This window comes from Thamnophis sirtalis, unplaced genomic scaffold (genome assembly GCF_051295495.1).
Source record: "Thamnophis sirtalis isolate CommonGarterSnake01/CBP01778 unplaced genomic scaffold, rThaSir2_p1.2 scaffold_10, whole genome shotgun sequence".
Classification (NCBI taxonomy): Eukaryota; Metazoa; Chordata; class Lepidosauria; order Squamata; family Natricidae; genus Thamnophis; species Thamnophis sirtalis.
The window spans coordinates 43,631,948-43,659,860 of record NW_028261390.1 but is presented as its reverse complement, the minus strand read 5'-3'; the positions used below and the strand labels follow the sequence as shown (position 1 = coordinate 43,659,860).

Here is a 27,913-nt window from a genome sequence, read left to right as displayed (position 1 = left end):
CCCCACGCATGCGTGCACGACTCTCCCATGGGGGGGGGGGATTGTTGCCCTTTCTAGGCTCTGGAGGCTTTCCTGAAGCCTAGGGAGGGCAAAAATGGCCTCTCACAGCTCTCCGGAAGGCCGAAAATCAGCTGCTGGAACAGAGGGCTGCCGAAAGCTGCCGAAGGCTGCCATGCCAGCAAATATGGCTCCACGTGCCACCTGTGGCATGCATGCCATAGGTTCGCCATCATGGCTCAAGTCTGACAAAATCCTTCTGAATCTTGAGTCTATCTTTCAGAGTGTTAGTAATTCCCCGCCAGCTGGGTGTTATCTGCAAACTGGATAAGCTCCACTTCTACGCCCTCATTTAGATAATTTATGATGATGTTGAAGAGCACTGTGCTGAAGTGCTTGAGATACCCTACTTCATGCATTTCTCCATGTAGACGTAGATCCATTTATTTTGAACGCTGAATGCAGTTGGTCAGTCAATTGCAAATCCATCTGGTGGTCTGTCTCACATTGCATTATCTTATCAAGAAGTAGGCTGGGAATTTCAGAAGTGCCTTCCTGAAATCCAAGTATACTATATCCACAGCTTTTTCCTGATCCACTTTATCAATGAAGGCTTTTAATAAACCCATGCTGACTTTTATTAATCATTTTGTTCATTTCTAGGTGCTCTTCAATCCACTGTAATTATCTTTTCTAGGATTTACCAGGTATTGATGTCAGGCTGATTGGTCTGTAGTTTCCTGGTTCCGCTTTTTTTTTTCATTTTTTGAACATTGGAACCAGATCAGCTCTTTTCCAGTGCACTGGCACTTCCCCCTTGCTCCAAGAGTTCTGAAAGATTTGTTTAGTGCAGTGTTTCTCAACCTTGGAGACTTTAAATCTTATGGACTTCACAGCTGGCTGGGGAATTCTGGAAGTTTAAGTCCATAGGACTTAAAGTCGCCAAGGTTGAGAAACACTGGTTTAGTGGTTCTAAGATCACATATGCCTTTAGTTCCTTTAGAACCCTGGAATGTAAACCCATCTGGTCCTGTCACTCTGAACTCATCCAAAGGAGATTAGTATTATCTTACTAAATTTCTTGCCTATTTTGATATGTTTTCCTATTTTATTTGTTTGTTTATTGAATTTATATTGCCACCTATTCGCCCATGGTGACACAAGGCGGCTTACTGAATATAAAACCACATTTACAACAATAAAACTATTAAAAAGAAACAAATAAATTAATATAGTATAATATAATAAAATCACACACAGACACCCCAGCAGATCACATAAGCCATCCCGCTCTGGGTTCACCAGGCCTGCTGGAAGAACCAGGTCTTCTCTCTAACCCATAATTCTTTTTCCAATAAAAGCAGGAATAATCTTTTCTCTTTTTCTAATATGAAACATAAATTATGACTTTCCTCTGAGAACCTGGTTTGAGAATACAGATATACATTTCCCTGATATATTCCCATGCAGCTGGCTTCTCTAAAAGGCTATGATGACTCAAATCCATCAAACTTAGATTCTCTGTCATTGTTCATGTGTTCTGTGTTCATGTGTTCTGTTAGTGTGGCATGGGGAGATAACATTAAGAAATATTATAAATTGATTTATAATAATGATAACCTTGTAGCATTGATTGATTTATGGTTATAATGTTAGCATTGAGCATAGAGCAAAAACCATATAACATTATAATGTGAACCTCAGGGTGTTAAGAATTATTCTATAAATGGATAGCAAATTTCCATCATAACAAAATTGTGTGTTGCCATATAAGTAGGCTGCCAATCAGTTTCTAAAATTCATAACAGCATGATTACTGTCCCTGATAAAACATACCCTTTTTCTGGGGTCTAGAACAGCTCAATGTGGCCAACTCACCATGGTCAACTCAAGTTGGTCATGTGAAGTTGTCCTGCAGTAACTTGGAGGTGGCGAGTTGGCCATGATGAACAACTGCGGCAAGCTTGCTACAATAAGTTGTGCCATTCTGCTTTTTCTGATTGTGAAATTTCAGGATTATTTATAATAATCCAATTAATTATCATAAGAAAAAATAATGTTCTGCTTCTCTATAAAACCTCAATAATCTCCTTTGATGCTACTTTTTTGTTTCAGGTATTAATTGATAAAGATTGGGTTTCATTTGGTCATAAATTTAATCACAGGTAAGCATGGTTCTTTAGCGTGGGTTCTGTGAAGTGGCAACCAGGTACTTTGCTGCCAGAGAACATCAGATGAACATCTGAATACTGAATATTGACCATGGAACATTCCTGATGGCATCATATTCTTGTTGTGGTCACTTGAGTCATTCTTGGCTCTACATGACAGGCTTATGTAGTTTTCTTAGTGATATTTTGGAAGTGGTTGGCCAGTACCATTTATATAAGGCTGAGAGATAATGATTGACCAGAGTTACCAATATGTTTTGGTGTTGGGTGTAAGGGAGGATTAGAACTTGAGTATTCCCACCCCATTCCTGTGCCTTAATCATTAGACCAACTTAACTACCATATGTCATCATGAGTACAGTGAAATGTAATTAGAAATGATATGAAATGTAAAGGCTCATTTTTAAGCCTTTGTCAGAGTATAACTGGCCCTTTTCTTAATGACATTTACTTTGATTTAACTTTTGAAAAGTCTTTCTAGGCTTATTTACTGTTTGTTTAAAAAGTCATATCAGTCTAATTCACACATAAATCTAAGCATAAACTCTGACTTATAAAGTACAGTGGCCAGGTTCATACATTAGCCTATGTGAAAATCACACAAATAATATTATGCCACTTGTGGTGATATATGAGCCCAATCTTCTTTCTTTGAACTAATCAATATATGAGTAAAATCCATTTAGCTATTAGCAGGCTTTAGCTGGCTATGGGAACCCCTGGGGAGGAGAGGACAGGCAAAGGAGGGAAATGACATATGGTATCACATAAGGGCCAAGCTTTGGTACTTCCATCACTCATCAGGGCACAAGTATGCAGTTGCAGCAGTTGCATGATGATATCATATAGCATATGTCATTTTGACATACCATATTTTTCGGACTATAAGATACACTGCTGTATAAGACACATCAAGATTTTGAAGAGGTAAGGCTTTAGCAGGACTCTGCAGGCTTTAGCAGGACTGGGGGAAGGCAAAAATGCCTGTTTTTGCGAAAAACTGGTGGAAAATGTGATGTTTTTTTACCAAAATGATGCGGGGGGAGGGGGAACTTTGGTACACCAAAAATGGCTGTATTTGGTGTATAAAATGCACCAACATTTCCATGCACTTTTAGGGGGGAAAAGGCGCATTTTATACTCTGAAAAATACAGTATTTGTGGTTACCTTCTAACTGACATGGATATATATGCTCTAGAAAATTTTATTCCGCAAATGAAGCAAATAATAGAACTGACAATTAAGATGGAAGATGTTGTGCCAACACCCAGATTTTCAGAAAGGTAACAGTTGTGAATTAATATTTTCCCCTGACATTGACGTAGGTATGGCAATTTAGATGGAGACCCAAAGGAGATATCACCAGTTATCGATCAATTTATTGAGTGTGTTTGGCAACTTATGGAACAGTTTCCTTGTGCCTTTGAATTCAACGAAAGATTCTTGATCCACATACAACATCATATATATTCCTGCCAGTTTGGAAACTTCTTATGTAATAATCAGAAGGAAAGACAGGAGCTCAAGTAAGATACTTTTTAAAATATATATGCATGGTACACCAGAATAACCCTTTATTCTGATAAACATGATGCTTCCATGTGGAATCTTAACTAATACATAAGAGAAAATTGTTCATTCGTTTCAAACTGGTTATATATCAAAAGTCCAACATAATAATAAAATAAAATCAGTTAAAAAATACTACTAAAGAATAAAAGATCCATCTCCTTGAATATTTATTGCAACCAAAAGAATCCAAAAACTGCTTTACTTAAAAGGAAGATGTCTGAAGCATAATCCATCTCCTGAATTCACCGAATATAAAATGATAATCTCATTTTAAAAGAAAATTGGAAGATGAGAGAACTGACCTTTCCTTTTAGATAAATATAAAACATAACTGTAGAGAGTCCGAGAAAACAGTCTCAGTTGGATAGCAATGATTGTCTGATCATTGGCTGAGTTTTCCATTAGGGTTTCTAATTTTTCCATCATAGTTGTCTTTTAAATTAATTAAATGAAATCCCAGTTGCTACTGTCAGAAATTTATCATCAAAAAATATAGTTCCTAGAATGTTACGAGGATAAAAGCCAAGAAAGTTGGAATTAAATAAAGCCTGGTTAGTTCCTTAGCAAGTCCGCTGTCCATGGCTCCCCTTCTATTGCCCAGAATAGTCCAACACTACCACCTATTGATTTACAAAGAACAGTAGACTGTGGTTCTTTGGCTATTTAATTCACAGAATCAGTTACAGAATGAGATGTATTAATGTTACACCTACCTCGATCAGAGCACAGGCACTGGCCAGCCTCATATCTTATGGTAGTAAAAGAATCCCCATTCCTTAATTTTTTTATGTCACACCACAAAATGCTTCTTTTTATCAATCCTGAATCTCTTAACAATTATTCTTGCCGGATGACCCCAAATATTGTAAGATAGGCTAAAACAAAACAAAACAAAAAATTACTCAGGCCACATGTGTTCATAGAATGCCATGGTTTCTATGCAGTATTAGGAAATTTAGTTCTGTAGGCTGAGATTGTCCCTAAATTCTTTAGCCACTGGCCATATCCACTGGGGTTGTGGTTCTAAAACATCTGGAGAGCTTAGCCTTTTTTATTATCTAATTTCAAATAATTGAATTCTACCCTTCCTAAATGTGTATCTACTCTTTTGACATGCTCATGAAGTCTTTCAATATGAGGATGAGGGAAATAGCAAATGTAGTTCATAGAATTTTATTATAAATTGCCCCTCAGAATTCAGGAACGGACATATTCACTTTGGGCTCACTTATGGAAGAATCGTGCTGATTATCTGAACCCTCTGTATCGGGAAGACCACAATAGGACCCTTCATCCACAATCAGCACCCTCCCATTTTATCTACAAGTAAGTTGCATCTGAATTGTTTTATAAAATATTTGACTAAATGAGCTAACAACTGTCTCTGACTTCAAGATTGTGCAAATATAGTGCAAATAGCTGTGAGATTGGTGTTAACTGTCACAAACCTTCTCCAATTCCTCTTCCTTTGCTGTGAAAGTGTAACACATCACTGTGTAGAATAAAAGATAAATTATATTAATATATAAGATAGATACTTTTAATTGGGATAGGGGTTTGTAAAATTGTTTCATTTGTTCACTTTCTGTCACATTTGCTGTGGAATTTTGTAAACATCCATCCTTGAAAAGTGATTTATAAATTTCAAATAATGCCCAGACAAAAGCATTAGATCTTCAACCCTGTACGCACTCACGATCTACACGCTGGTGTTTTCGGCTTCGTGCTTGTGCAAGTAAAGCGTGGTCGGAGCTGCCGTCTTTCTATAAATATTGGTGGTGTGTGTGTGGAATGCTGGCTTTGTTGCTGTAAGTGGATTGATTGGCTGTGTAGTTGCATCCTGATTGGTAGATGGAGTTGATTTTTGTACAACATGAATAAATGTGATGATAACTCCCACCTACAAGACATCTGGAAACCAGCCCTAGTCAACAAACGAACCCCACCCATCACCCAGGTCATTACAACACAAAAGAACAATGGACGCACAGCCAGCACCTCAGCCACACAGGATGATACGAAACAGCCGACCAATCTACAAACATCAACTCCATCTACCAATCAGAATGCAACTACACAGCCAAACAACCCACTTACAGCAACAAAGCCAGCACTCCACACACACACACACCAAGATTTATAGAAAGACAGCAGCTCCGACCCACACTTTACTCGCACAAGCAACCTCGCTGAAATGTTGCCAAGACAATCTCAATTTTACACAGGAAAAGACCCAAATACAATAAGACCAGCATACCTACACCCATGAAAATCTATGAAAACACACACACACATACACACACACAATCTGTTTTCTTTCTTAGCTCAGAATTAGTAATGTATATTATCATTAATGTGGAAGCTAGGATTCTACTAAATACAAAAAAAGATTAAAAATACATTTGCAAGATATTGTGATTTTTATTTCTTTGTAATTCATGGAAAGAAATCTGCTTTTTAAAATTAACACCAAGCCATCCATATATTTTTAAGAATGAAACTGGAGTGTGATAGGTTTGGCATTATCATTAGACCTTACAGTGTTACAGAGCCTCTTAAAATAGTTCCTCACTTTTCCAGGCAGCTCTGCTCTTTATCCAAGTGTGACTTCTAGTTAACCCTGCCACTGATCTACTTACAATGATGTAGTGTAAGTCTATTCAGAGGAATTAGGTAACATGATGGCTCAGCCTCAGTTAGGTTGCCCATAACATGTCTGTTGTAACATAGCTTCTTCTCCCTTGCTTACACTTTCAAAAGACTTTTGAAAATATAATTTTATGAAAAAATTAAAAGGAAGATTAAAGCTAATATAAACTTGTACAAAGTAAAAAAAAAGAAAAGAAAAAAATCAAAGAGAAAGTTAAAAGTTCAAGAAAGAAAAAAAATACTCTTAAAAAAAGGAAGAAAAAAATATAAAATTCACATTTCCAACATAAACTGGTGATGTATACCGATCTTATAAAAATCCTTGTTAAAATTATAATAATTGTAAATTTCAATCTTTTGAAGCACATATGTTTCTGTTGTTCCATCTGTATATTATAACCAATTTTTAGCCTCTTTATCATACATTCCTTCACTTGTTCTTCTGTTTCAAATTGTCCTATAAGTATTTCAAGAACCAAAAACAAACAAACAAACAAACCCAGAAGAGGGAACAGTGGCATTCCTGTTTTGTTCCTTCTTTAAATAATTCACAAGGTTTGGTTTAAATCTCAATTAACAATCATTTGTGCCTTCTGCAAAGTATAAATCAATCTTCCCCGTATTATAAAATTTTCTAAAATTGTCAGAGCAATGATGATTTAAAGCTGACCAGCCAATGTAAGGCTGTAACTTAAGATGATGAAATGAGGATGAGTCAGCAGAAGTATTGCTGCTTTAAGAAGCTATCTATATAAGAGAGGCCACGTGAGGGCGCCTCTCCTAGTGTAACTCTCTCATGTATTATCTTCATAGTAGTTCTCTGCTTGCCTAGCTGTGCCTAGAACATGTATGTATATATACAGTATATATGTCCTGTATGCCTTGTATATATAAGTCTTGTACCACTGTTTGTAAGACAAACCTCTGTGTCCTGTATTTGTGCTCCTGGGTTGTCTCAAAATATTAGTCACACTACAAACACACTGACAAAAATCCGTATCTTTCAAAAACTTGAATAAGAAAGCCCAGTTCAAATTGTCTGCTTCTTAGGAAATCAGTGTGGCTTGTTTTTATTGTGTTGTTGAAAATATTCTGAAATGTCCAACGCATTTCTAACATTGTCTTTTGACTCTTTTAGGTAAAATCTACATTGATGTGAATAAATTCTTGCAAATTTATTTACATATGTTTGCTATGGTGTAAGCATTATCTGAAGTTCATCAGCCAAGGACTGTTGATTGACTTGCTTGCATTTTGAAATGATTGTGTGGCCTATAGAGTGTCTATTAGAAATAACATACATGACACTAACATAAAAAACATTCGGCAGTTTCACATCCTGAACAATGGAATGAGAATTCCTAAAGTTGATTACAGCAATAAAGCTTAGCAAGCTGGATTGCTTAATGTTGGAAGTTCAGGAAGAAAGGCTTCACATGTGTATTTCTTGGAAATATTTAATCCTTCAACCAAATATTTGCATCAAAAAACAAATAAGATAGGCGCTGGCTATTTTATTAATTTTGATGCAGAATTTCTATTCTCCCCCCTCCCCTCCCCCCAGGACTGAAAGTCATTCTGAGTACAAGCGTTACATCAGTTATGGAAAAAATGCCAATCTAATGGGTTTTCTCATTTCAATAATTGGCTTAACTCTTGCATTCAGAGTGATTTTCTGTTTACCAAAATTCTCATGCTCGTCAGACTTCAGTAAAGTGAAATATTATATTTAATGTTATTTAAGCTTACACAGATAGCATTTGGCACTTTAATCCTACAAAATTGCACGATTTTCATTTTTCAAAATCTGAACATGTGATTCACTTTGCCAAAGTGAAAAATCTCTTTTACAGTCAGAATATTCTGAGAAATAAAGATCGGTGTTTTCACACGTCTGTGCTGAAAAATGGTCTATATGAAAATCTGAGCAATATGTGATAATTTTGAAAGCTGAGAGAACCTCTTTCCCATTAAATGTTCCCTGGCACAGAAGCTTGTGTTAATTAGTTTTACACTGTGCAGTGCAATTTGTGGGTTGAATGAAATGAGACTGACTTTTGTATAGATTTCTATAGATTTTTTAATCTTGTTTTATTTTCCAGATTTTGGAGTGGAATGTATAACCGTTTTGAAAAGGGACTCCATCCAAGGCAGTCTGTTACAGAATATCTGATGGCTGTGAAAGAAGAAACACAACAGTTGGAGGAGGAGCTGGTGGTATTAGAAGAGGTATGTATAATTGGTTTTCTAGAACTATAAAATTTATATATTGCTCTGTTTCACCCCATCTTTTGAGTATGTGATTGGCCATTGCCATATGCATCAATTCAAGTACTGTATATTTCAACATCAATGCAGTTGATTAGGGTATTATTTACAGGTAGATGTAATATTTGAAGGTTTTCTAGCTGAAGCATTGAGTAGAGGATTATATTTCTTCCACTCCATATCTGGCAATAAGAGCTTTCTACAGCAGTATTTTTCAACCTTGGCAATTTTAAGATATGTGTACTTCAACTCCCAGAATTCCCCAGTGAGGCTTTCTGGCTGAGGAATTCTAGAAGTTGAAGTCCTCACATTTTAAAATTGCCAAGGTTGAGAAACATTGCTATATAGTATAGTTTTGAATCAGGTATTTATTTCTTTTACCATGATTTGTTGTTAGTTGTGAAGTCATGTCTGACCCATTGCAATCCCAAGGACAATGTTCCTCCAGGCCTTCCTTTACCATGATAATAGCTGCTAATGAGTGAATTTCCTACTTACTTCTCCTTCTCTTCATTATTGTGCAATTTTGTTGAGTAGTCAAGTGATAAATGGCACAAAATGCTCCATGAACATGGAAAAATGCCTAGAAACTAGAAGATTACAAAATCTAATATGGATTGGCTAGGACTGATAAGTGAAAAAGCAGCAAGGCTAGATTTACTTGGGACTCTGTTACCTCTAGGAGAGATGGGTGGTGCACTAGTCAATGATGTAAATGATAAGTGAGTGAATACAGCAAGCAAGCCAAGGAAACTGCAGATTTATATACTTGCAGTTTTCTAAAGTCTCTCTTTGACATGGAAGGTTATTCTTGATTTCTGGGACAAATTGTAGGTGGGAAATTATAGAACGGGAACAAAGCAATTCCCTCACTATTGGTAGGTAGGCTGGGATTGATGGAAGTCTCATTCAGAAATACTGGAAGGCCCCAGCTGCACATTGATAATTTGGATATATTTTTAACAGGCCAATGGATTTTCTTGTTTTTTGTCTTGCAGAAACTGGCAAAACTTACAAACGGGCAATTAAATGAGGCAAAGATAAAAAATGAAAATGGAAGCTCCAGTGACTGCATGGCCAAATCACTCCAAGATTACACCTCCAATCTCAAATCATTCCCTTCTCGGAGTCCTTCACAGGGAGATGAAGAAGACTCAGCACTCATCCTTACACAGGACAACCTGAAAAGCTCTGATCCTGATCTGTCAGCCAACAGTGATCAGGAATCTGGTGTGGAGGATATGAGTTGTCGGTCCCCAGGTGGAGGAGGCTTACCCAGTGAAGATAGCATTAGAGACCATGATTCAGATGAAGCTGTTTTTCTCACTCTCTGAGTGATAAATCAGTAGATTATGAAAGACTACTTATCAAAAGTTCCAAAGAAAGGGATTTATGCACTTAAGAGTCCATATGTGACAAAGTAATAATAGCAGTTATAGCAATAGCAGTTAGACTTATATACCGCTTCATAGGGCTTTCAGCCCTCTCTAAGCGGTTTACAGAGTCAGCATATTGCCCCCAACAACAATCCGGGTCCTCATTTTACTCACTTCAGAAGGATGGAAGGCTGAGTCAACCCTGAGCCGGTGAGATTTGAACAGCCGAACTGCAGAACTGCAGTCAGCTGAAGTAGCTTGCAGTGCTGCATTTAACCACTGCGCCACCTCGGCTCTAAGTTAGAATGTTTTTGCATTTATTATTTTCCGTTATCCATTTACAGAGCCATATAGAACGAACATTCTGTTTTGCATAACTATTATTAATAGGATAACTGTACAAAAAGACCACTCCAAAGAATTGACAAGAAATGTTTAAGCAATGCCAGTCAATCTAATCCAATTCAGACCAAACCAATACATAATGTTATCTTACCTTGACACCAAAAAATATTCAAGTGAAAAAAGCAGATTTCTTCTGTTTTATTTCTTTTTTACAATCTTGAAAAAAAATATGTTAAAGAAGATGGCCATGTATGTATGGACTTAAAATATTGTCAGAGATGTCAGCTTATTAAAGGCCATTGCTGAAGAAATTTGGAAAATTAAGATTGAAATAACTAGATAAATTTTCCTAGATTAGTTCTTGATTGGTAGTAATGACACAGTTTCTGTTGGTGCCTCTGCAAATGCTATTTTTGCCATTTTTCTCTTCAAGTAATGTTTCCAATTGAACACAGTTCCTGGTGACTATATGGACACATTCACGTTTTCCTGACAGTGGTCTACCAGGATTTCCTCCCTCTCTTCCCCAATCCTAGATTATGGGGATCCCTCCACCAAATTAATCAGATCCAACTCTACATTGCCTTTTCACATTTGACTGTTAAAACTATAGGACAGAAGGTGGGTCAGTGAGAGATTAGCTTTACCCATACTTAAATTATGCCCTTCATTCCCTTTGTAAATTGAGGTTAATATAGTGGGGACTTTTCATCTTCTGAATTGTGGAATAGGATAGGGATCATGACAAAGGAAGGTGGACATGGGCACACAGTTCCATGTACATTTTTTGAAGTGGACTATTGGAAGATGTGACTAGGGTATTTAGTAGCTTAAAATACTTTAATCTATATGCCATTCAAGGAAAGCTAGGAAATTCTAAAGAAAAAAAATCTTTCCAAATTCTTTTATATTCATCCTCATCTGCTTGCAATAAATCACTGGTGCTTTCGCAAATATAGTCCTTGTTTATTGAACACAATTGGGATGGTAGATAAGTGAAACACTCATTAACACTCACACTACCACAATAACACTTACAATTTTACATCAGTTTTCCTTTGTTTTGGCTACTTTCTTCAACTGACGGGTTTTTTTCCCCCTTTCTTTTTGAGGTTATCCTGGTATGAGGTAAATAAGCAAGTGAGAATAAGAGAAGAGAGAGGCTGTGAAGCAGGGGTGGGTTCCTATTGGTTTGGCCCGGTTCAGCTGAACCATTAGAGGTATGGTGGCCTGGGTCACTGGAACCAGCAGCGACCCAGGCCTGACATGCTCCCAATGATCGCCATCGTCATCTTGTTTTTGAGTTCTGCACATGTGCAGAACAATTTTAATTGAACTGCGCATATGTATGCATCCAGCGCACACAAAGCACACGCATGAGTGAACCAGCAGTAAAGCCAGCCGGAACCCACCCCTGAGATGAAGGTCATAAATATGGGTACTGATCACTATTAAGTTGTTTTTTTAAAGCACTTGTAACTTATACCACCTGTAGAGTTTTTTAAACATTGAACAGCTTTCTCCAACCAAAATTAAATGTAATTGATTTACTTGCCAGTTACATATTTAAGGTCCTTCCTCCTCTCCCTCCCCCCCCCCCCCGCTAAAAGTTCCTATTTGTAATTTAATTTTTGAGGTATCCTCAAGCAAGTTTGATGTAAGAGTTTCAGGGGCTGCAACCAAGCTGGCCAGTAAAAGGAAATGTTCTTTGTAGAAGCCATACTGAAAATATGAGATTTGTATTATTAGACATGGTAATAGACCTTAATAGTTTTAAAAGGAAACTAGATACATCTAGGGAAGATAAAGCTATCCTGTCTACCTGGTTTAATGACTTATCTCACCCCTGCAAAATTTGATAAACAGAGCAGACAGTGATTCAATTGCACCTCACCAGACTGTCCAAATCAGGCAATTGTAAGAACAACTGTTTGCTTTTTTGGTGAAATAAAGTGCGATCCGTTGGAGGCAGAGCATTTCTCCAGTGGCCCAAATCCTATGTAACTTGGTGCAATGCATCACTGAAGTCCCACCATGAGATAGCTGTTTTGCATGTAATGTGGTTAATTTTTTAAAAAATGTTACATGTTTATTATTTATTATTTTATTAAATATATTTATATACCGCCCAATCCCAAAGTACTCAGCGGTTTACAAAAAATATAAAAAAAAGACATAACAATAAAAACAATTTAAAAACAACAAACACCCCTCATACATTCATTTTAGTCGGGGCTGGACCTCAACAGTGAGGTCAACAGCCCCAGGCCTGCCGAACAGTCAAGTTTTTATGGCTTTTCTGAAGGCCACGAGAGTGGGTATGGTCCAGATTTCCAGGGGAAACTGGTTCCAGAGAGTCGGAGCAGCCACAGAGAAGGCTCTCCTCCGAGGGCCCGCCAGCTGACACTGTTTGGCTGATGGCATCTGAAGGAGGTCCAATCTGTGGGATCTTACTGGCCACTGGGAGGTATGTATCAGCAGGCGGCCTGCTGGTCTTATAACCAGATTTTAGTATCTATCTTGCTTTGAACACAATCTGTGATGTACTTAATAGGTAGTGCTGAACTTCAATACAGAAGTTCTCTACTGTAAAATGACTACTCCATAAAGTATGAATTGATGAGGGTCAAAACTGCCATAAAAATCTGCATTATGGAAACACTGTAGAATGAGCTGTGGTGACACAGTGGTTAGAGTGCAGTACTGCAGGCTACTTCTGCTGATTGCCAGCTGCCTGCAATTTGGCAGTACAAATCTCACCAGGCTCAAGGTTGACTCAGTCTTCCATCCTTCCAAGGTGGACAAAATGAGCACCTAGATATGCTGACTCTGTAAACTGCTCAGAGAGGACTGTAAAGCACTGTGAAGTGGTATGTAAGTCTTAAGTGCTATTACTATTGCTATATACCATATTGTGTCTTCTATAAATTTTGTGTAGTGTATTTTAAACCTGCAGTATTCCTACTCAGCTCCTGGTTCTATTTGGAGTACGGAGATCTTTCATTTAATGGGTTGTCTTGTATAGTTTCAAAGCTGCATTATTATTACTAAATTATTGCAAAATTAAAGATATAGCACACACTGTATACTATTGGGCATTAGGGTATAATTGAGAACATTATAAAGAATAATGTTAACTTATCCAATTAAGTCTTTTTTATTGTTACACTCTAGAATCTTAATTCAAAGTAGTATTTACAATATGGTAAAAACATCCATACTAAGCTCATGAAATACTTTACTATTGTAAAAGTTTATCTTCTCAATTGAAAGCAAAATGACTGAATTTTATAACTTGTTTGCAGCTGAAGTTGCATATCACAATAAGCTTTAGATGATTAAATGGGAGTGCTGTAATAAATACTATTTGCAGTCTCATGGTCAGCCAAAAGCAAAGTATCTATCTCATGAATAAGCATGATGTGAGAATCCAATGTGTATGTTGCAAAAAGGGATTGGCCACAAAATGTTCAGGAGATTTTTATCCTTATAACGAAAACTTTTGGTCATTGTTTTCAGCCAGCTACTTTAGATTTCTAGTTTATTTTTCAAATTATACACATGTCTATTATCTGCTATTGGTTAGAAAATAAATCCACATTGAGCTATATTTTTGTTTCAGGAAGAAAGGTAACTTGCAGTCCTTGCCCTTTAAAAACATAACCCCACAGTCCATTCATGCATGTTGCTAACCTGCTAACTTCCCATTGGCTTTTAGTGCCATTTGTCTTGGTATTTATCATATAAAACACTGTTACAGGGAATGGAATGATTTCTCAGGACTGAGCATCTATTGTTTTCACATCATAATGAATCGTCTCCCTTTCCTCTTTGGGATCCCCACTGTACAGAGGCCTCCAAATAATAGGTTAGCAAACGTCTCCCTTTGATTATATTTTTGTTACCATTAATAAACAAAATCAAATTGAACCTGAAGACCTATTCAAATAGTGGGTTTGTGCTTGCTTCCCTGATTTTCTCTTCATTGATTCTATAATTACCTGTGTTGGAGTATTGTTATCAATACTGTGATATGATGCAAAGTTTTTATAACTATATAATCAGCAATTAATATAAGAGAAAGAGAATTTCTAATTTCTCAATTACCCCAATCCATGCCAAGCATTTCAGGATAGTCACACAGCAAGGCACTATCGCTGTATGGAAAGAAGGAACAGGCTTGAAATGTACGAAGTGCTACAGACAATACAGCTTTTTTCACTAATATAAACCTATGCCGATTCAAGACAACCTTGACAGCAACAAAGCAAGAGTGTACAATTCACAACCCATTGATGAGCACACTTCATTTGGAAGGCGGCTTGATGCATTTTGAAACTCTGCCTTTTGGTTGATTTCAAGTACTAGATTAAGATCAGTGTCTTTATAAATCATACTTGGTTGGGTTCATGTAATGCGGCTATCATAAACTGATTCATTAGCCACAATAGCTGAATTCACACTGAATATTAACAAAACACGTGGCTTAACTTGAATTACATTTTAAATTAAATTTCTAACCAGCAATTTCCCTCAACATTTCTAAGTGAAGGAGAAATGGTTCAAGCTTGACATTTATAACAACAAAAAAGTATGACTGTAAAGTCATAACTAGACTGTTACCATTTACATAAAAAGACTAGGCATAAAAAGACTAGGTAAGAGATTACAATTACCAGATTATAAGTACAATTAAATAACTTTCAAATACGTATTGTTAATTTAAATCTAAAGACTGCCAGAGGGAGAGAAGCCGAGATCAGGAAACAAGAATTCTTGAAGAGAACGGTAAGGAGAACTGATAAAATAACCTAAACGACACATAGCAATAGTATTTGTTCCACCAAACTTATTTATTTCCAGTTTAAGTCTCAAAAGTTATCAGTATGTCCCAAAGTATATAAAGCTGAACTCTACAGTTACTTTTCCACATGCAGAATTAAATATTCTGCTTTAAAAATGCAAATATCAATACTGAAACTTTTTGGACAAGCCTTATAAATCGTTCAAGAAAATGAAATTTATTCCTTAACAAAGCAATAAAAGGGGAAAAAAATACAAGTCATGAATGTATGCTCCTAGACTCAGTTTTCTGCAATATTATCATAGATTTTTGCTAATTATTTAAAGAAAAAAAGTGTCTGAGATTTAATTATCTGAAAAACATTTTGAATTCTTATGAACATGCAAGACGTAAAATCAAACTTTTTATATGAAAATAAAATTCTTTTGTTGCATTTTTAGTGTAACCTCAATTTTACCTCTGTAGAAGAGTGATTTAGGACTGCAGTTATTTCACTAAGTTTTGCCAACATAATATTGAACAGGTGAATAAACTTGCTTATTTTATGTCTGATGCAGGGGACTGAGAGATGAGGGTTTGAGTCAATTCTATTGGACCTAAATAATACAGTTGTTGATAATATATATACTAAAGTTCTTCTTTCCTTCTTGGTTTCAAAAGTGCTTATACGAACACATGGACACACTAGGGCAAAAGAGAACAGAGATGAGGAAATAAAGCAAATGTAGGAATACCAAGAATTTATACAATCTACCCACTCATTTGCTTCAATACAAATAAGAAAAGTAAGATGCAAGAATTGGAGAGAATTATGCCTATCTCCATTTGAGACTTGAGGTAGGATACTTCCCAAAGCGATGAGTGGCAAAATTAAAAGAAAGGATTCTAAAGAAAATCATATTGATTTCCCCTAAATGTTTGAAGGGTTGCTTAAAAGTTTTAGCTCTTCAGTTTCTTAGCTACTCAAATCTGATTGCAGTAGTGTATATTTAAGTATTGGAACTCTATGTAGTGACATGATACAAAAATAGGTGAAACCTGATTTCAAGAAATTAAATTCTGGTGCATTCTGATAAAACCGGATGAAAAATCTACCTAATTTTACTTTTAACTTACTTCAACCAACCAACATTTCTATGCCTCTCAAACAAACCAGCCAGTATTTAATAAGAAAGTTATGGATTATGTTGTATAAAATTTAAAAATCTAGTCAAAATTACATGTTTAAATGTTTAATCTATAAAGGTGGTAGAGGCAGCAGCATGAAATTAAATATGATAAGGGTAATCGATAACAAGAAATATTAGTGCAAAAATTGCAGTAGAAGTACATTTTGAATAAAATAAGAATAGAAAGACACTCTAATTTGTACAAAAAATCACCCCAGCTCTATGTACAGTTTTTTTCTATAAATACAGCCATAATGAAATGTTTATTTGCAAAATAATAGATCTATGAAAATGTGCTTTGCTGGATTTGTTGCCTTAAAATTCTAATTAGCAGGAAAAAAAATCTGTGAATAGAAAAAAGTATCTACCATTAGTCAAAGTTCTCAATGCACATATACAAAACTTTATGTTTTCTTAAATTCAGGTTAATTTAAGGCAAAAAACCAATACATATCCTTTAATCCCTGATTGCACTGACCGTTTTCATAAAAGGCTAAACTCAAAAGACAAAGTAAACTGTATATATTATTGAAAGTTGGTATACTGCATGTTGTTTGTAACAGCCATAAAGTAATTATCTTTAATGATTCCCCCTGCCCTTTTCCACCCCATTTGCAGCATTGCATGACATAATCCATAATGTCCAGAACTCTCCATGTCCATGTCCCAAATGCTCAGAAAAGCCTTTTTGGATGATTGTGGGAACTACTGGAGAATGAAATATGAGCATGTAACTGTTGGCTAATTGACATTGTTTCTAATTGTGATATTTTTACATGAAGCAATGTAAAACTTTCTCAATTACATAATCAAAAGCTTACATTCTTGTATGTGTGGTTTTTGTTCTGTGGTATTATGTAAAACTTATCTCTGGATATACATAATTTATGAGTACATACTTGCTTAATGAACATAATAAGAATGTGTCTTACCAGACATTCAGAACTGGTGGACATTATTTATATGACTGTATCCTGATAAATTAATGTGTAGCAGGTAGGACAATTAGAATCTGCCTCATTTGAAACGTACCTATAATGGAGCATGAAATTGACCATGCATTGCTATTGCCTGTTGTAGTTTTTCTTCTTTGGCTCTTCTACAGTGGCAAATCTAAGGAAGAACAATGTAACACCATATATTCCAAATTTACTTTGGTGGAAAATAATGCTTCTAAAACAATCAAAATAAATCAAACTTTGACTAAATTTGTGTTCATCTCAGCTAGCAAGCTTCATGTGCAGGCACATGAAGTATAATAGTTAAGGTGATTCATATCCTTAGAATGCAATTCTAAAGACACTTAAGCTAGGACTTACTGATTTAACACTGAGCAAATGTTCCTCTAACAGTTTAAATAATTAGCAAATAGTAGACATTACAATATTCATTATTCAAAAGCTATTGATAATAATATCAAGGTACAGTTGCAAGAAAAAGTATGTGAACCCCTTGGGATTACGTGGAGTTTTGCATGAATTGGTCATAAAATGTGCTCTGAACTTCATCTAAGTCACAACAATAGAAAAACACAGTCTGCTGAAAATAATGCTACACAAACATTAGATGTTGCCATGGTTTAATTGCATATAACATGTAAACATTCACAGTGCAGGGAGGAAAAAGTATGTGAGCCCCTAGCCTAATGATGTCTCCAAGAGCTAACTGGAGCCAGGAGTGAGCCAACCTTGACTCCAATCAGTGTGATGATATTGGGTGTGTTGCTGACAGCTGTTCTGCCCTTTAAAAAAACACACCTGTTTTGGGTTTACTGGTTTCAAGAAGCACTGTCTGATGTGAACCATGCCTCACAGAAAAGAGCTCTCAGAAGACCTACGATCAAGAATTGTTGACTTGCATGAAGCTGGAAAGGGTTACAAAAGTATCTCCAAAAGTCTTGATGTTCATATGTCCACGGTAAGACAGGCTGTCTACAAATGGAGAAAGTTTAGCACTGTTGCTACTCTCCCTAGGCGTGGTTGTCCTGTAAAAATGACTGCAAGAGCACAGTGCAGAATGCTTCATGAGGTAAAGAAGAATCCTAGAGTGTCAGCTAAAGACCTACAGAAATCTCTGGCACATGCTAACATTTTTGTTGACACATCTACAATAAGGAAAACATTAAACAAGAATGGAGTACATGGGAGGACACCACAGAGGAAGCAATTGCTGTCCAAAAAAAATATAGCAGCACGTCTGAAGTTTGCAAAAGAGCATCTGGATGTTCCACAGCACTACTGGCAAAATATACCATGGACAGATGAAACCAAAATTGAGTTGTTTGGGAAAAACACACAACACTATATGTGGAGAAAAAAAGGCACAGCACACCAACATGAGAACCTCATCCCCACTGTAAAACATGGCGGAGGGACCATCATGGTTTGGGGCTGCTTGGCTGCCTCAGGGCCTGGACGGATTGTTGTCATTAATGGGAAAATGAATTCCAGAGTTTATCAAGACATTTTGCAGGAAAACGTACAACCATCTGTCTGCCAACTGAAGCTCCGCAGAGGATGGGTGATGCAACAGGACAATGACCCAAAGCATACAGGTAAGTCAACACAGAAATGGCTTCAACACCACCGAATACGCCCTCTGGAGTGGCCCAGTCAGAGTCCTGACCTCAACCCGATTGAAATGCTGTGGCATGATCTTAAGAGAGAGATTCACACCAGACATCCCAAGAATATTGCTACACTGAAACAGTTTTGTGAAGAGGAGTGGTCCAAAATTACTCCAGATCATTGTACAGGTCTGATCTGCAACTACAGGAAACATTTGGTTGAGGTTATTGCTGCCAAAGGAGGGTCAACCAGTTATTAAGTCCAACGGTTCACATACTTTTTCGTCCCTGCACTGTGAATGTTTACATGTGCAATTAAACCATGGCAACATCTAATGTTGGCGTAGTATTATTTTCAGCAGACTGTGTTTTTCTATTGTTGTGACAGATGAAGTTCAGAGCACATTTTATGACCAATTCATGCAAAACTCCCAAGGGGTTCACATACTTTTTCTTGCAACTGTACATTCTTTCTTGGGTACATTCCCCTTGGAGTTTGCCATTAACAATGAAGTTAATAAATAAAATATACATAATCAAATTATTCCAATGGAATAAAATTCAAAAGGATTCTGTGCCCTAATGGAAGAAAAAACATGACCCACTAGGGTATTCTTTCATACAAAAGTGGGGAACAGGCCTCTTACTTTTTCGCTCTTTAGCCCAATACCATAAGGGTGGATGGGGTAATATTGACATTTGTTTGTAATCCTACTTAAACAACATATTATACTGTTATTATTTCTCTATCCTTGCATAACACTGTGCATTGCAGATAGCAGGAAAGTGATGGGACCGTTGTATTCCTATAGTTAGTGCATGCTTCACAAAGAAATAATTTTAATGCATACTTAGCTTGCCAGAAATGTTAGGCAAATGTTAAGCCATTCTGAAGTAGGAAGGCTTAAATATTGGTATTTTAAGGTTTGAAATATTTTAAACAATTAGGTTTTGAAATCTACATACTGTTCTTTTCTCCATGAAACTACTAAGAAAATCGTCTATTTCTTTTTTCCCTTCCAGAAAGTCTTCTGCAATAGTGTCAGACTCCTCTTCAGCTTCATGGGCAGCCACTTTCAATCTTGCCTGCAGAGCACTTGCACTGCAACTCTGTGAAAAGAACAGTGTGTAACTTGGAAATGTTCAATTCATTTCCACAGGAGGTCCACAGGGATCCCCCACCCCTTGACATTTTTCAAAGTAGCTATAACAGCTTGTACTGTACCATTAACCTTAATTAGCTACTATGGGTATCCATCTTTGGATGGGTTGATCAGTTATAGCATTTTTCAGAGTATAAGATGCTCTGGAGTATAAGACATACCTTCGTTTGGGGGGAGGAAAATAAGAAAAAATAATAATCTGGCTAGCATCCTTAGCAAACAGCCTGGTCAGCTTCACCACATTAGCCTGATTCAGGACGAGTAATTTTAGAGGCTGCCTTTGCAAAGAGAAGCTCCTTTGCAAACGGAGCTTTTGGAGACTGCTTGAAAGGCTCTGCATTTGAGAGGCTGCCTTTGCAGCCACTAAAAGCTCTGTCTGAGGACATGTGGAGGCTGAAGGGTGGGCGCTGGCAGGTGGGCCGAGGCTACATCTGGTGTATAAGACACACCCAAATTTTCAGCCTCTTTTAGGGGGGGGAGTGCATCTTATACTCTGAAAAATAGGACACTGTTTACATATTTGCTTTGTTGTATGCTACTTAGAACCGTCAGACGGGGGCAGTTAAAAAAGGATCAATAAATTATACTTTTAACGCCAACGAAAAAAAATTAAGAGGTCCAAAACAGGATGGGATGGGAACTCTTAACAATCTCTGTACATGTAAGTGAATAATACTTTGTTTCCTCTTGCAAAAAGGAAAAGCTCACCTCACTAAGTTCATGCTGTCTTTGTACTTTCTTTTCAAATGTGGTTTTCAAATGAATCAGTTGTTCATACTAGAATGAAAATATGGTTTTATTAAACCGGTCAGAAATCAATTCTCCAATTGCAGAAAATATTTTTCCTCATACTTACTTTATCTAGTATTGTTTGCCTTTTTGTCTCCAAGCTTGGTTCCAATAACAAATTTTTTTCTGCAAGGTAAACCCACTGTTGAATTTTAGAAGAATATCATTTTTTTGATAAAATGTTATTCTAAATAGAAATATTTGGAAGTCTTACTTGCTAGTTCTTCAATATTTTTCACTAAATCATCTTTATCATTAATTATATGCTTCAATTGGGGTAGATTAACAAATTGTTCTAGCAGTATATCTTCTTGTTCATTCATGTCTGTCAGCTGTGATATGCTGAATTGCAAAGAAAATAAACACAGTATTTAGCAACCAGGCAAAATATACACTATATTATTTTGACAACTGTTTCTTGATAATGCCCCATTTCATTCTGGTGCATATAATATAATGCTAATCTTTATCTCATTAAAAAAGGAACACATATGCAAGATTAATGCTTAATTATTTCCAAAACCTGAACTCAGTCACTGTTACTTTCCTGAGAATGCCATAACTTTTAGAGAATGAATCCTGAGAATTGCTAATGCTCAGGTAAAAACAGTTCATGGCAATTACCACACTAAAAAAATTAACAAAGCAGGAACATAGTAAAATTCAGTGTGTGCACAATTATTAGGCAAGTTGTATTTTGGAAGATTAATTTTATTATTGAATAGCAACAGTGCTCTTGGTCAATCCAAAATGTTAATAAACCTCAAACCTGAATATTGAAGAAAGTAAAAGTGAGGTTTTGGCTTTCTTAGGAGAATATCTATGTATGCACAATTATTGGGAAACTATTAGTGTGCAGAATAATTATGTAACTAAATGAAAAATGAAAATTTGCCCATCTCACTCATTTATTTGCATTTGTTAGTGACAATAAACAACTCAAAATGTGCAAATAAACATTTCTGACATTTCAAACAACAACAAAAACCAGTAACCAATATAGCCACCCTTCTTTTCAGTAACAGTCATAAGCCTTCCATTCATGGAACCTGTCAATTTCTTGATTTGTTGATGATCAACTTTTTGCACAGCAGCAACCAGTCTCCCAGACACTGTTGAGAGAAGTGTACTGTTTTTCTTCACTGTAAATCTCCCATTTAAGAGCTCACAAGTTCTCAATAGGGTTTAGATCAGGTGAGGAAGGAGGCTATCCTTTCATCTTTAAGGCCTTTATTGGCTACCCAGGCAATGGAGTACTTCGATGAATGTGATGGAGCATTGACCTGCATAAAAATCATGGTCTTCTTGAAAGATGCAGACTTTTTCCTGTACCACTGCTTGAAAAAATGTGTCTTCTAAACATGGGGGTAGGGTTTGGGAGTTGATTTTGAGTCTCCAATCCAAAAAGGTCCAACTAGCATCTTTAATAATACCAGCTCATACCAGTACCCCACCTCTACCTTGCTGGTGTCAGAGTTGAAATGGAGCTCTGTGCCCGTTACTGACCAGCCACGGGTCCATCCATCTTGTCCATCAAGAGTCACTCTTATTTCATCAGGCCATAAACTTTTGAAAAATCTGTCTTCAGATATTTCTTGGCCCAGTCTTGCTATTTCAACTTATGTGTCTTGTTCAGTGGTAGTCAGCTTTCAGCCTTCCTCACCTTGGCCATGTCTCGGAGTACTGAACAGTTTCTGGGCACTCCAGATAGTTTGCAGTTCTGGAATATAACAGCACTGGAGGACAATGGGTTCCTGGTAACTTCAAGTTTGATTCTTCTCAAATCTTTGGCAGTTAATGTGCCTCTTTTTTCTCTACTTGTTTCTTGCGACCCTGTTGACTATTTGCAACAAAATATTTGATGGTTCTGTGATCACGCTGCAATATCTTAGAAATTTCAAAAATGCCCCCCCTGGGCACCATTTTCGGTCATTACATTTTCCTGCAGCCCTCTGCGAGTGAAAATGGAGCTCGGGAGGGCTGAGTGTGGCCCCCAGAGCTCCGTTTTTTGCTGGCAGAGGGCTGCAGGATGTCACGGCCAAAAACAGAGCCTAGAGGTGCGGCCTTCCTAAGCGCCATTTTCACTGGCAGAGCCACATTGGTCCAGTCCTGTTTCCAGAGCAGCCCCGTGGGCCAGATCTAGGCACCCTACGAGCCAGATCCAGCCCGTGGCCTTAAGTTTTGATACCCCTGCACTAAGCATTCACATTTATACAGCTTGGAGGTGAAAAATATCCAATAAAATGATGATATAGTAAAAATACTCAATTGCTTAATAATTGTGCGCACAGTGTATTTGCAAAAATAAAAGTGAAACTGGTACAGTACTGAAGTTTTCACCTTCTACTCAGATCTAGCTAAAGAGAGATTTTGCTGACGACTTATTTTATACTACTAGGAATCTGGTTTTACTGAGAAATAGATATAAGGTAAGTCTATGGTTTTCAATATTGAGGAACAACTTTTACCCATATTTAGCACGCACACACATACACACCCTTTTAAATCTTTTTACCTTAGTTCTGATAATTCTGGAAATACATCTGGAACCTCAGGCATTTTGTACCCAAATCCATTTTGGTTTCCCTAAAAATATTAAACAATATATATGTCTTTAAATAATAATCCAGCTTGCATGATATCTATATGACAGAATACAAGCTAAACGACAGCAGTTTTTCCGTACTGAAGTTCTATAAAATCTCCAAAGATTTTGGAGCTCAGAATATCATCTTCTTAAAAGTTCAAGTATTGCTGGAAAATTAAAGTTCTCTAAATGTTAATATTTGATATTTGAATGGTATCTTTTGGGAAACGAACAACTTGCTTTGTAAGGTACACTACCCAATACATACCTGTGATAATGTTTCTGTTGTTGGAACAGGTAACGGCAAGTCAGTTATCATGCCAAAGGAAGGAGCTGCAGGTCTATCTGTACCATAACTTGAAGAAAGTGATTCTGCAAGGGGCACAGATGCTACAGATCTATTTGTTTCTTGTGGCAGATATGCAGAAAGAAATGGAAAATTCTGAGCATATGTAGGAATTCCAGTTGGCTTGCTGTAAAGGCTATGGGGAAAAACAATCTATTATCAGAAAATTATTTTATAGCATTTTCAGGTTTTTCTTCTCAAAATGAAATTGTATTAAGCATTAAGTAGTTTTCTGGTTAAACATAGTTGACAATAGTTGTAATTATTTCTAACTGAACGTATGACAAGTCATCCTGTTAATCTTATCAATGCCAGAGTGATCACATAGCAATGATTCACCATTTCGTGAAGCATCTAGACATGATGGTTCTTTTAATCCAAGTAATTAAAACTGAGGGGCTAAATAAAATTTCAGCAATGTTTTATTATGAATTAGTTATGTCAGAACTAATGAGTCTTTTCAGTGCTAATATAATCTAAAGTATAAGCTAGATGCTGAAATTTAGAAAAGCTTTGGTTTTTAGTGAAAACAAATCTGTGATGGAATTATGCATCTGATGCTACTACATCTAGGTCAATGGATCCTTGTATTTTGTTGATACTCACTATAAACTCTCCTTTTTGTGTCACATATTGCCCCTACTCCGTATCTTCTTTAACCGATTATAAATAAGCATTTGTACTCATAAGTTGAGATGGGTCAGGGAAAGAAAGATGTTTAGAGCTAAGGGCCTTCAATACTGTAACCTAAAATACTCAATTTTTATCTATGTGTATTAGCCTTCTGTCCAACAAAGAACAGCTCAACCCGAAAGAATAGTTTACAATTTTATTGAAATCTGACTTTTTAATGCATAAGATGAAGGAAACAAAATTGCTATCTAAGGTTGACAGCCACATCCTGATTTAATTAAGTTTGACCCATAAGTATACACATAGTGATACTTGAAATTATTACCCATATTTTAATGTGCTTACTTACTATGGGAATGTTGTTGTGCTGGGAGCCAAAACCGGAGGACTTTTCCAAAATTCATCAAGTATACTTTGAACAATTTTGCCAAGGTCAGAGTGCATTGTAAACTGTTAAATTATTTAAAAAATTAGTATGGTTAAAAATTATGTGCCATACAACAAAGACCATTTATTATTGATTTACATGAAAAAATGCAGCTTGGTGTAGTGGGTAAGGTACTGGGCTAGAAATCAGGAGACTGAGATTTCTATGCCCTCTTAGACATGAAAACCATATAGGTGATTTTAAATCAGTTATTCTCTCTCAGCCCACCCTATCTCACAGGATTATTGTTTTGAAGACAGGAGTATTACTTATGTTTACTGCCTTGAGATAGATTACACAGATGACAAGGCATGATACAAATCTAATAACAATCACGTTGCCTCTCTTAGATGATGCATGCAAGTGACAGTGGTATATATAATGACACCCAGTTTTGTTCTGTATGCAGAAACTGAGCTGATAAATAACCTGGAATTATAAGAACTTAAAAAATACCAGGAGCTCTGTAAAAATAGTTTTTAATTTTTTTATAATTAATTTGGGAAAACCACTCTAAAAATGTGGGTTTTTTTCAAGAAAGTTCATGGGAAAACTATCTACCAGAACCAAGAAGTCAGTAGGTATAAACATTAACAATTCTACAATAAAATATAATTGTTGCCAGTTGTACATCTTGAGACATGCATTTTACCACTGATTATTCTAGAAAATAATTCATTTATACATACACTATTAATTAATGGAGAGGTCACATATGCTCCTTGTTTGTCCATTATATGGTGCCGTATTGGGGGGAAAACACTGATGACTGGCTTTTCCTGAGGAAACTGAGGAGGAAGCAAGCTGCAAACACCAAGATATTTGATTATTATCATAACTCTCATGTATGATTTAGCTCTCTATTACATCCTATTTCAAAATATAAAATTAACCTTTCTAGAGAATGTGAACAATTGGGAGTGAAAGTACAGTTCTTCCTAACAATTTCTGTACAATCACAATTTAGCCAAAAACGTAGTTCATCCATTTGAATTCTAGCATTTATAACACAAACAACAAAGAGCTGATATACTCTTACTCTGTCAAACAACCACTGAAATAAGTGCCCTACTCAATCTCTGTTTAGGTAATTTTCTGAACCAGATGTTTGAAGATAATGAACAAAGGCCTTTTTATTGAAATCTCCAAGAAGAAATTTGATTTTTTTTAAATCAAAGTAATTTGAGGTGCACTCCAAGAAAATAAGTTAAAATCAAAATAAGTCAACTTATTTTGATGAAGCAAAACTTCATAAAACTAAATGATTATCATTTAGATAATAAAAAATGCTGATAAATACAGCTGATGACAATTTTGCCACATAGATGTAGGCAATGTGCTCCTTGAGAATAACACAGAAACAACATTCTCTCCTTGAAATATATCCAGATTGAAACAGAGGAAAACAAGAGAAAGCCCTAATGTGGTGTGATAGAAAATTAACAGAAGACCTTCTAGCCCAAATTGAATCACTAAGCATGATTTTAGTTTTCAACATGACATAGTCAAATTAAAAGATACTCACATATTTATATTTATTGTCAGGTTATTTACAGTGAAGGGTAACCGATATTCTACATCTTTTTGTATTTCAGCTATACTAAAAGAGAAACATGTTTATTAATGTTTGCTGTAATAGTGAAATCAGATACAAATGACACAATTAAGCATCTTAAAAAGCCCTAATTTCAAAGTTCAAATCAAACTATAATTTCTTCTCTTAGAAACTCTAAATCATAACTAAGCTAGAACTGGTTCCTTTAATAATTGATTCCCTCCTTCAGCTTGATTTTATTCAAAATCAGCTTGATTTTGAATAAAAGCTCAGAGGACCCCAGAAAATATAAAGAACTGGCCTTTGAAGGCAGATTGGTCTCTGTAGTTGAAACAGAAAACAGTAGCTTGTTCACAAGAAAGCTGATAGGAGCATGTGTGGGCAACAACTTGTTTTGCTGAAGGGCTATTGGTGAACCAGTATCTTACTCACTTCCTGTTTTCTAATACAGGGAAGGCCAAATTCCCTTAACTTGTACAGGGTCATAGTTTTTAGATTGCAACCAAACTATTTTCACTTTGAAAGAGCCTCTGTATGTCTGCTGCTTTTTTCAACCAGGATTTTGTGACTGCTCCTCCTTGCACTTTTTGTCTCCTCTGGCTTCTACTTCTGCCTACCAACCCTTTGTAGCTGCAATATCAAGGCATATCTTAAATATACAACTACTATTAATTTAAAAATTATTGGCGGGGCAGCTCCGTGCATTACGCATGCCTTTAAAGAAGTTAAGTGCCCCCTCATTTGCCTTGGTTTGATGACTGAGTTTTCAGCTGAGGAGCGAATCATTCAGTCGCTCTACTGAAGAAAAAAGGCATGTTTGCCAATAGCAATGGAGAGATCACCCAGGGACATCCTCATATAATCCTCCCCCACCCACCCGTGGATTGACTTCCAACCGTTTTACGAAAAAGAGCCGGCCGGCTGTTCCCTCCTCCCTTAAGGGGGTGTCACTCACGCGGCATGGGAGCTGCGCAGGGACTCGATCTGCCGCTGCCGCTGCTGCTGGAGGCTGGTGAGAGTCGAAGGCAACGCTATTCCGCCAGCGGAAGAAGAGGAGGTAGAGGTAGCGGCGGCGGCCCCGCCACCGCTACCCCCTTTGGAGTAGTGGAAGAGCCAGCTCATCCTCTTCTAGCCGGCTGCTTGCTAACCGAGAGGGGGGAAAAAACACAAGAGGCGCGGCCTTCCCTTGACTTCTCCGTCAGCGCCGTCGCCACCGCCTCGGGTCTCTCCTGTCCCAGCAGAACGTGAAGCCCCGAGACAACGAACACAAGCTACACAGCCGTTCCGCCTGCCGGACCCGGGCGACCAAACACGCCTGCGCTCGATCTGCTGGGCGGCTCATCACCGCCCGTTGCCTTTCCATTGGTGGGAAGAGGCCGGGAGGGGCCAGCTCGGGAGCCCGATTGGCCAAGCTCTGCCGGGTCTCCGCGGCCGGGGAAAGGAGCGTGAAGGGAGGGAAACGAGCGAGAGAATCGAGGGTTGAAAGGTTAAGAGC

At 37.0% G+C, this 27,913-nt stretch overlaps 2 protein-coding genes across 4 annotated transcripts in view; one reads left to right on the top strand and one right to left on the bottom strand.

Annotated features, from left to right (window-relative positions):
* MTMR7 (myotubularin related protein 7) overlaps positions 1-11,318 on the top strand; it is a 37,903-nt gene extending 26,585 nt beyond the window's left edge. Inside the window, exons 10-14 of the mRNA XM_087724467.1 lie at positions 2,113-2,162; positions 3,495-3,695; positions 4,936-5,067; positions 8,493-8,619; positions 9,657-11,318. Of these exons, the coding sequence (XP_087580593.1) occupies positions 2,113-2,162; positions 3,495-3,695; positions 4,936-5,067; positions 8,493-8,619; positions 9,657-9,992 (846 nt within the window). The 3' untranslated portion in view covers positions 9,993-11,318. The remainder of the gene's footprint in view (positions 1-2,112; positions 2,163-3,494; positions 3,696-4,935; positions 5,068-8,492; positions 8,620-9,656) is intronic.
* Positions 11,319-15,211: 3,893 nt separating this feature from the next.
* Positions 15,212-27,837, bottom strand: VPS37A (VPS37A subunit of ESCRT-I). 3 transcript variants are annotated; one of them, XM_014066492.2, is made up of 12 exons: positions 27,374-27,837; positions 26,389-26,463; positions 25,553-25,667; positions 24,786-24,886; positions 23,726-23,939; positions 23,386-23,456; positions 21,085-21,212; positions 20,938-20,996; positions 20,790-20,858; positions 19,885-20,028; positions 17,385-17,465; positions 15,212-16,696 (listed from the first exon to the last, which is right to left on the bottom strand). In XM_014066492.2, the coding sequence occupies exons 1-11, from the start codon at positions 27,538-27,540 to the stop codon at positions 17,385-17,387; spliced, it is 1,224 nt and encodes a 407-aa protein (XP_013921967.1). In that variant the 5' UTR covers positions 27,541-27,837; the 3' UTR covers positions 15,212-16,696. The 3 variants fall into 3 exon arrangements, with proteins under 3 accessions (XP_013921967.1, XP_087580595.1, XP_013921968.1); XM_087724469.1 differs by having other exon boundaries at positions 15,212-15,867; positions 27,374-27,836; XM_014066493.2 differs by having other exon boundaries at positions 26,389-26,458; positions 27,374-27,501.
* Positions 27,838-27,913: the final 76 nt, after the last annotated feature.